Source organism: Suillus subalutaceus (assembly GCF_016647625.1).
Source record: "Suillus subalutaceus strain FC151 chromosome Unknown DFJ58scaffold_20, whole genome shotgun sequence".
NCBI lineage: Eukaryota > Fungi > Basidiomycota > Agaricomycetes > Boletales > Suillaceae > Suillus > Suillus subalutaceus.
In genome coordinates this window covers 135,478-145,166 of record NW_024540269.1, presented here as the reverse complement: position 1 = coordinate 145,166, position 9,689 = coordinate 135,478, and the positions used below count along the sequence as shown (strand labels likewise).

The 9,689-nt window shown below is 48.9% G+C and overlaps 3 protein-coding genes across 3 annotated transcripts; 2 read left to right on the top strand and 1 right to left on the bottom strand.

Annotated features, from left to right (window-relative positions):
• Window positions 1-1,101: 1,101 nt before the first annotated feature.
• On the bottom strand, window positions 1,102-2,328 carry DFJ58DRAFT_838705 (uncharacterized protein; the record flags this gene model as incomplete). Its single annotated transcript, XM_041392474.1, has 9 exons — window positions 1,102-1,144; window positions 1,176-1,314; window positions 1,358-1,469; window positions 1,542-1,683; window positions 1,735-1,753; window positions 1,874-1,941; window positions 2,012-2,077; window positions 2,100-2,133; window positions 2,280-2,328. The coding sequence occupies 9 exons, from the start codon at window positions 2,326-2,328 to the stop codon at window positions 1,102-1,104; spliced, it is 672 nt and encodes a 223-aa protein (XP_041247283.1).
• Window positions 2,329-2,920: 592 nt separating this feature from the next.
• On the top strand, window positions 2,921-3,314 carry DFJ58DRAFT_634535 (uncharacterized protein; the record flags this gene model as incomplete). The annotated part of the gene is made up of 2 exons (XM_041381256.1): window positions 2,921-3,016; window positions 3,066-3,314. Coding segments are annotated over 2 exons (345 nt in total), but the record flags the coding sequence as incomplete, so codon positions are not given.
• A 2,779-nt stretch (window positions 3,315-6,093) lies between these two features.
• DFJ58DRAFT_771767 (uncharacterized protein) lies at window positions 6,094-7,481 on the top strand. The gene is made up of 2 exons (XM_041389170.1): window positions 6,094-6,532; window positions 6,588-7,481. The coding sequence occupies exons 1-2, from the start codon at window positions 6,302-6,304 to the stop codon at window positions 7,185-7,187; spliced, it is 831 nt and encodes a 276-aa protein (XP_041247281.1). The 5' UTR covers window positions 6,094-6,301; the 3' UTR covers window positions 7,188-7,481.
• The last annotated feature ends 2,208 nt before the right edge of the window (window positions 7,482-9,689 follow it).

The window sequence follows — 9,689 nt, the reverse complement described above, 5'->3', positions numbered from 1 at the left end:
CGATCATGCCACTCACGACGGACGAACCCTGCATAGCGAAGTAGGGTCTTTTCTCCCTGTGGACGCATCCAGTGTTCATGATTGGTGATGAGCGTGAAGAAGAGGGCTAACGCTTGCTGGTGCTTCTCCGGCCATCCGTTCTTCTCGATGTGGATGAGGAAGCTAGTCTTTGCCAAGTCAAATTGGCGCCAGGATAAGTCATGGTCATGTAGGGCCTTGTGGGAAGCCTTGAAGGATGCTATCATTTTGAGTGCGACAATACCCTCGACTTTCGCAAAGCCGAAGGCGTCATCTGCATCAGAGGTGGATCTAGAGGTGATGGCCGCTTTGCGACAGCCGTCTGGACTAAAGTACCAGAGCTCTACGTACTCCATGTTCTTTATCTTCTGGATGGCGTATTGAGATGGACGGGGGATGATGACGTCTGCCACGGGGGTTTCAGCATCGAAGTCGTTTATCTTGGGCTTCTTCTTCTCGGCTTCGCGCTGCTCTTCCTGCTCCTCAGCTTCCTTCTCTGCCCTCTCATGATCTGCGCGTTCTTGTGCCTCGCGTGCATCATCTTCCACTTGTTGCTGCCAACGGTCAATACGCTCTTGACGCTCTAGCCTCCAGCCCTCTGTCATCTGGGCAATGGCACCTCCCTGGTTTCGCCTCCATCCATCAGGGCATTGAGCCAACCCCGGTACGCTACCGATTCGAAGTTGGGTTGCGCCTCCAGCGCAGGATCAGCAGGGATTCGCTCCATCAAATTCGGGAGAAGTCGGAATGCGCTTTGCAGAAGTTCTGAAGGGAGGATTCTAAGCTTGGACGGGAGATGAAATCTGGAATAACGGGAGTGTGTGTTTTGGAGAATGAAGAGGAAAAGAAAGGAGGCCAGCAATGTCGTTGGGGACGACTGATACGAGAGGAAACGTCGTCGCAGTACGAAGACAAGGTGCGTACTGCTCCCGACGCTTGCGCAAAGACCTAACTCTATTTTTTCACTCGTTCCTCATTACATAATAGAGAATCAAACATAGTAAAAGGGATGGGCGCCTCCATTACGCATTCTGCAGAAATTTGTCAGAGAATAGGACTGTATTAACTGTGTCTGCACCAGTATTACTGCGTGACGACCTTTGCTTGCATGCGGCCTGGCGGTAGACTGTTGCCAACTAGTATGATGAGGCACTGACCGGGACTTTCGACGCTCCTGCATGACTTTTGGCTTCACTTTGCTCACTGCCTTGTTGGTATACCACATTGCAACAACAGCCACCAGAAGTGTGATAGCAACTACGTCACCAATAATCCTGCTAGTGAAAGCGCCAGATGCTGCAAAGTATGTGAGCGTACAACATAACAGGTGATGACTCACAGTTCGCGTCACTTTCAAGCATCACACCCACACCAATATGGACAGTCACGAATTGTTTCGGAAGAGATAGCACAGCTGTCAGCATGAACGCATAGATTCCAGTTCCGCACGGCTGAGGATATGAGTGTTGTCACTGAAAATAGCGAATATTAACGAATGATGTGTGCGTATAATAGAAACTTACAACGCTCTGGAACAGGTTACAGCAGTGACTGTAGCGACGCGACTTTGAAACCACGTTCACGGACCACCTTGCACAGAGCGGCATACATGACACTGTCTTTTGCAACTTATCTCCACGAGCTTGGCAAACATATTTGAAAGTACTTGAGAAATACGTTCAAAGTTCATCATAAAATGTACTGGATAAAACTCACTAGAGATTGGCGACTTCACCTATGAAAGCGCCAGCTGCGGCGATGGCGAAGCCCGCAAAGGATGGCCAATATCTCGTGACGAAACAACTGAGAGCGCAAATTACGGTCAACGAGCATGAGGAGCCTCATGTACACTCACCGGAGGAGATTATATCACAAAGAGCATCACAATTAGGACTAGTCCGGATAAGCCATCCGAATTTTGAGCTATCGGCGTAGTCCGTAAATTACCATCAAGCAATTGGCAACAACATGCTTCAACCCGAAATGGACCCACTCATGAACGTGCGAGCTGGAAAGCGACTTAGCGAACACAAAAAGGGAACCGAAGACGATGATGCGCCTACAAGGCAAACGCAAGTTACCGGGAGTTACCGGGGATTTCCTGGGGTAATGTCACTAATGTGAATCATTCCATAAGAACTCTGGGACAGCTAGATTTGCGCCCTCCATGCCTCTTGAAAAGTAAGCTGCTTCCCAGTGCTGTTTCAAGCCCGTTAATCTTATTGCACGTGTGTTTTAGCCTCTTAAAAACGTTACGGTACCGTGACCGTAATATATAGTTCTTGGTAAACTGGCGAGAAAACGAGGCATTTGGGGTCAGTCTTGACTGCACGCTGTTCGGCTCACTTATAATGGGTCGGACGTCCTTGGAGGTCCGTACTACCTAATGCGTAGTGCAACGGCGCAGACTCGGAGTCCTTGCTGTTATAGATAAGTTTTTGTGAAGCACACGCTGACGCTAGCCTCTTATAAGCATATCAACTAACATCTTAATCGTCCCTGCAGGTACCGTACTATTTACAGTTAACCCAACTATAAGTAACTATCCGCTATGGAATATTTTTCACCGCACCGTCCATAGACTGAAACATAACCCCCAAACATGCAAAATGTGTTTCCCCCTCCCGATCCTGTACCCGACCTCCTTCCCAACGAGTAAGTAGCCAGCTAGGCTGAGTCGATATTAATGCTTATGGAGTTGCTGGGATGTGATCAGGCCGGATGTCGCGAGCGAAGAAAATGTCGTGTCCACTGAGGAGGACCTTGCTAAGGAGATGTGAGTACCAACTGATCAGCATGTTACACTTGACGTCTGATTAAATTGTTTCAAAGATCTAATACCACCCTCAATGTCTCTCCAGGGTCTACTATTGCGGAAGAACACGGCCAAGATACCGCTAATTCGAAGTTCTGGGCGACATACAAGAAAGCTTCGGACGAGTATGACAACGACTTCTTAGAGCGGGCGAATGATGATATGGGCGTTATCTTGACTTTTGTGCGTTCATTTCTATGTATTTCAACGCTAATCTAACACGGCGAATTAGGCTGGTCTACTCTCAGCTGTCAACTCTTCATTCATCGGCGGCATGCAGCCTAACCCTGGAGTCACTACGAATGTCCTCCTGCTAAAGTTGATCCAAATTACTGCCAACCCAAATTCCGTACATGACATCAGCACTCTTTCCCTGTCTGAGGGTTATTCCTCCTTGACCGTCTGTATGCAGACTTTCGCCTATACCAGCCTCGTGTTTAGCGTCTTGGCCGCGTCGGGGGCTGTCTTGGGAAAGCAATGGCTTAACTCGTACAAGGCAGCCCGGGGAAGGGGGTCTTTGGAGGAGCGCTGCATACAAAGGCAGATGAAGCTGGATGGGCTAGAGCAATTTCATCTGCGGACTCTCTTGCAGGCATTCCTTGTGTTCCTACAGATTGCGCTACTGCTTTTCAGCGTCTCGCTATGCATCAAGACGTGGACCGAGCGAGTCATGATATCCGGTTTCATGATCTGCGGCACAGCTTCTGGTGTTGTCTTCTACTTGTGGACTACGGTTGTCTCAGTGTGGTGTCCTCACAGTCCTTTCTGGACACCGGGCTCAAAGCCAGCTGGAGCTATTAGGAAAATCTTCACAGGAGCGACTTCGCCTCCTAACATATCCGATAAAACATCTGCCATACGCTGGATAATCGAGACATCAACGAACCCGGAATATGTCGAGGCTGCGGCTGCGGTGGTGCCTCTTGCAGAGTGGTCACCGGAGCTTGACGCTTCAGCAATATACAAGCGCCTACGTGATAACTTCAGGGCACGTTGTAAAGAGGAAGCGTTGTATGTGAAGTATGGGAAGGCCATGGCCCATCTTTGCAGCCAGTCGGTGAAAATCGATCCAAGCTTTCTTACCAAATTTGGTTGGGATTGTTGGGGAGGCAGGAGTCGGTTCATTCGCGATGCATTCATGGCTGGCAGTGACGCCTACCGTCAGATGACACAAGAATACGACACTAGACATCAGGCCACTGTACGCACCGCTCTGAGAACATTGGTCGTCCACGGACTGGACCATAGTCTTTCACTTCCGGATAGCGAGGAACTGATTTGGAATGGTGATCTACGGTGGCGTCACAGTAACGGGCATGAGCCCCGCTGTGAAGAATTCGACTGGCTCGTTGATTACCTGGCGGATAGAGCAAAGGACGACCACGCAACGGAAGGTGATATTTTGCTTGCACTGAGCGCCGTGCAGGGACTATGGAGCTCTGCCAAGCAACCTTCCTTTATCAATGCGCTCATCCGTTGTATGGGCAATGACAAACCTTCCCGAGTCCGGCACGCCGCGCTGAGACTTGTGTCTGATACTCGAGGGGAACTCGCTGCTATCACAGATGACTTGATGCCACAGGGTGTCGACGCAAATCTCTTGGATTCGCTTTCTCGCGCTCTTTTGACTGCCGTATGTCCAAATCCATACCAGGCAATTCATTCCGACGCCTCTTTCCACGAGGATCGAGACCGTCGTTACATCAGCCTTATCTTTTCCCTGACAAAGACCGACGAGTGGTGTCAACGTCAGACCCATCAGACCCTTCATGGCCATCTAAAGCGGTGTATTGAACTAGTTGACGAAATCAGTAGAAGGGAGAGTTGGTTTCTCGGATTCTACCTTCCTGCAATCATTGGGCGCCTCGATCCTACAGGCAAGAATTTCGCTCTTAACCCTGCCCAGGCGAGGCCACTCAGGCGACTGATCAAGGAAACGTGGCGCGCCCACATTTATGAGAACGATGACGACTATATCGACGCAATACCAGCCCTCGTGACAGCGACGAAGCTGAATTTTCCACTAGAGGAGCGGGTCGTGGAGAAGTGGCTCGTGGAGGAGGTGCGTGGGGCGTCGGAGTATTTTCAGAAGGAACGGGCAACCTTTGTGAACAAAGGTGTAGCTCAGGATACAGTTGACGCTGTATTATCCTCTCTTGGGTGCTTTTACTCAGAATTGTAGTCTGCGTCATAGGCCCGACCACAGACACAAGTCGTAATGGGAGGCGGATCTTGGCCAGGTATGCACTGTTTATGTATTTGTTCGTTGCCGTCTTGCTCTTTTCTCTTTCTCTTCTGTCCTCTACACTTCCATGAGCAGGGTGCCGAACTAAGCGAGACGTCTGGACTCTACATACTTACTCTTTCTCTTTGAAGTCGAACAATGCGAATTCCTACCTTCATTTACTTATCATACTAGTTATCGTAGTAGTTCGTCATATACGTTCTTTTATTCCCTCCCACCTACTACCACATTCGTTAATTTACACGACTGGTTAATTCCTGAATTTCGGATGCCAAATCGCTGTTTGCTTGCCCTGCCACCCGGTAGCTCAATCCATCAATGTTTAGTCCGAGCTAATTGCTCAGACACAACCTAACCTGTAATACGGTGCCTTCACATTCGATCTTTTCGTCCCAAAACAACAGTCGAAGGTTCATCGGAGAGACGAAGATTCGAAAAGATCCAACTCAAATTCTCTGAACCCTATTTGGGACAGAGATCCCTGAGCATGACGATCATAAAGTTTGGAGCAGGCGTGGTGGATGGTCACCCTCCAGACTTGGAACCATGTTCTCGCAGATGGAATGGGGCTTGGGCCGATCACCGACTAGAACCAACTGTAACTCACTACGGTGAAGAACACGAAGGACACAGGAGGCAAATGGAGGGGCGAATGATGGGTACCAGAGGCCCAACTGGGTATAAGAGAAGGTACCGAGAATCAACGCATGTAAACCAAGCCCTAAGATGTTTACGCTGCTTCAGAGGCTGTTGTGAGCAAGCTCGCAGTGCGCGAAGCCTAATAAGTAGAAAAACGAACCACGTGTCTCCCGAGAGGGGTAAAAATCGACATCTTGCCTCGAGGCGGACACGCAGCAAATTCGAGGGGTCGGACGCTCTAGCATGTGTTTTGCACAGGATACGCGGAAAAGGAGGTTCCGCTATTAGGTAATAGATAAAGCACTACTGCATTATAGCGGCTGTGATGTGCCAGTGATCAGGACCACTACCGCATGCCACCTGCCAGAGTGGTCCACTGGAATCTTACTGTTCGGCAGGTGAATCACATTGCCTATTCCTACTCTCTTCGAATGAGCTAACTGGAGAACGTATTCCAGGCATGCTGTTTCATGCAGTACGCCTGAGAGGATGGCTATTTAGTTCGATATCAAATTATGTATGTATCCTAGAGTTGTCGCTGTACTCACCCTCAATCTTCGCATCTATTACAGTGACTATACTCTATGACACGCATACCCAACTACACCAACGATTCCGCTCCAACAACATTTGCTCATCCACAGAACTTCATCGTCTTCGGTGAAATGGGTGTAGGGAAGAGCTCGCTGATAAACCTCATTGCTGGTGAACAAGTCGCCAAGTCCTCTTCCGGCGTACAATCCTGCAATCTCGAATCAACCGAGTATCCAATCAGGTTATCTGACCCCCAGCTTAATGTCAATCTATTCGATACAGTAAGCAGACGCATTTTCACACTGAGGCTGGCATTCTAAGTCAAAAATCATCCAGGTGGGCTTGGACAGCCCTACAATGGATAGCGCGAGCTATCTAAATGCCCTTGTGAAGGCACACGAGCTCATCGTTTCACTCAAGAACCAAGGCGGGGTCCATGGCTTAATCTTTTGCATCAAGGGTGGCAGAGTGTCACGCACTATGCAACAGAACTACAGGCTATTCTACGAGTTCTTGTGCCAAAAAAAGGTGCCCCTTGCTCTGGTCGTTACCAACCTTGAGACCGAAGTGAACATGGATGACTGGTGGACACGTAACAAGGTCCATGTCGAAAAGTCGGGCGTTGTCCCTGCTACGCATGTTTGCATCACCGCCATTAAGGGCCATCAAAACGCACACGAAAACAAATACTTCGAATCCAGGAGGAAAGTGCACAATATGCTTAGGGTACTCGGAAGAGCTGAGCCATACTCGATCGACACGAGTAGCTGGTTTGGGCGGATGTGCAGGTTGCTGCCGGAGCTTTTGCTCACAGCCAAGACCTTGGGGAGGAGTCGTCAGAAGATGCTACAGATGCTCACGAAGCGTTGCGAGCTGCGCAAGGAGGATGCAGTGCAGCTTCTTCAAAGAATTGACTCTAGTCAAGACAAATATTAGTAACTTATTGCACGTCGTATGCTATTGAATACCCATCGGATTAAGTACTTACATACCCCTGGTTATCTTGTACATGTTGTAACGTCTACATAGTATATCAATCCTTCCTAATGCTGATCACTACACTTGCAAACGTGCGAAAGAATTCTGAAATATCATTCCGACCATTAGAAAATTGCGCGCGTTCGCACCAATATCTCCCTCCTACATTTAAGTCTCTGTAAGCTAACTCTCAGTGTAACCATAGCCCGATTTCTGTTCGTCTAGCTGTATATAGGCTCAGCGGCGACGGTCTCAGAAGTCGTGAGCAAACAGCTGATCTGCGAAAGTTCGGCCTATGAACAGGAATTGAAGTCCATCTGTAACCCAGACGGGTCCACCACGCTTCTTGTGAGCACTGTGGAAACATATCGCAATCGACATCGTATGAAAAGCGGTCCACGGTAGGAACCGGGAGCCCTACGAAGTCCTATGAGATAGTGACGTAACAACGAGAGTACGAGACAACAGGATTGGCACGAGGACGAAACCTGGTAAGTAGCGTGAAAGGTAGCACAGTCATAAATCACGACACACAACGAACCGGAACGTCCAAGTCAAAGAGCACGACCCCTTGCTCGAGCGGGGATAAGCTCGCATGTGGCGAGAGAGCGAAGGCTTGAAGAGACGTATGCGCTGAGAGCTGCTGTACACTTGAGTCATCAGTTTGATGAACGACACCTGTAGCAGGAAAAATGTGAGAACTGGGCAATCATACATACGTGCAAATTGATTATCAACAGAACATCATGCTGTTGGCCGACGACAGCTTCAGCGCGAGGTGTAGAAATGGAATTCCGAACGGGCTCGGACAACGACGACAAAAAACCTCAAGAGTAGATCAATTCGACATAGACAATGTAGAATCTAACAAGGGAATCAGTGAATACATCCTTCTTATGTGCTAGGACATCGTGATAAAGCTAAGGACAAGCTTAAGGATGCTGAGTTCGAGTTTTAAGAGCCTTGATAACAACATCACCGTCATCAACGTCATCGGCAGTGGTGAAGAGGAAGGTGGCAGCATTACACAGCAGATATGACACAGATTATTCGGAGTTGGGTGGGGGACATGTGGACATTAAGTAAGGGAGAGGTAAGTTGTGCGTGGGGTAACGTGAGCAACGTTACCGCGTGTGCTGTGGTTTGCGAGAGGCGGTACAGGATTAGTCTCCCTAGACGTAGTCGTTACTTCTAACAACACAGCGTGGGAGGTAAGCGATACAGGCGCTTGCCACAGAGCGCCATGAGAAACATGAGTACAGAAAGTCTTGCGTACAGGTGTTGAAGGAATAATTAATCTGTCAGTGGGAGAATATGCTAGACCGACGTACATACCTGCAGATACGCTAACTAGTACTGCACAGCTGCAATGAGCTCAGGTTAAACTCGTAATCATTGGCACAGTGGCAAGTAGCCAGGTTTCTTTTTTACACGAGTCACGTGCACTGCGAACAGCGCTGGCGTTCAAATTCAAATTCAGAAGTTCGTGCCTGTGCCAGTGTGCTCGACCTACGTCACTAAGTACTGCTTCAAACATGCTTCACTCACTGCGTCGAAAGTCCTTCCGGTGGCTAGAGACTGCTGTGTCAGAAAGCAAGCACTGTTAGGCTGATCCAGATCCTCAGAAGGTTGCTTTTCATGATGTACTTAGATCCGTCGAAATTCTTCAGATTACACGTTGTTGACTGAATTTGAATTTCCAGCTCGTTGCAAAGCCTCGTGGACTACACCTGGACCGCGAGGAATCTTTTTCGTCGACTAAATTTATCGCATAGGCTCTTTTGGATGAACTAACATGAAGACATGTCGCAGGCATGCATGCTGTTTTGTGCATTCGCTGAGGCTGCAGTGACGATTTGTTGACGATCTAAGGCAGTGCACCTGGCGGGTTGACTCACGAAAAAGGCTCATTGTCCCGACGGTGAACGTGCGTTATGGAGCCATACTATTCTTCCAGACAAGGCGGACCCATGCGACATGCACAAGCATGTTCAGGATCCAGGATCCAAGGCCCATAGCGGGTTCAAAGCCCTGGGTTCATAATAACAAGCCTGCATGCAAACCTCAATCAATTCCTTTTCTAACATCGCTATCATATCGGTCTGTATCTCGCTATAATATCAGTCCTTACCTCGCTATCATATCAGTCGCTACCTCGCCGTCATATCTTACCTTCACGCCTACACTCGTCTCTCCATAAACCTGACTTATACTGATCTTATATCAGACATCATGTTAAACAACGGTCTACGCGGATGCGCTTCATCGCCAGAAGTCGACTTGGGCTCTTCGAGCTCACGGCACCATGACCAGCGCAATGGGGCTCATTATCAAGCTGTGCACAACCCTAGATCAACCGGTATCACCGAACCTGAACGGAGACAATCACCACCGCCACTGCCTCCTAATGCGTCATCGAGCTATCACGGAGTATGTGCCCCACATCTTACGCATCACCTT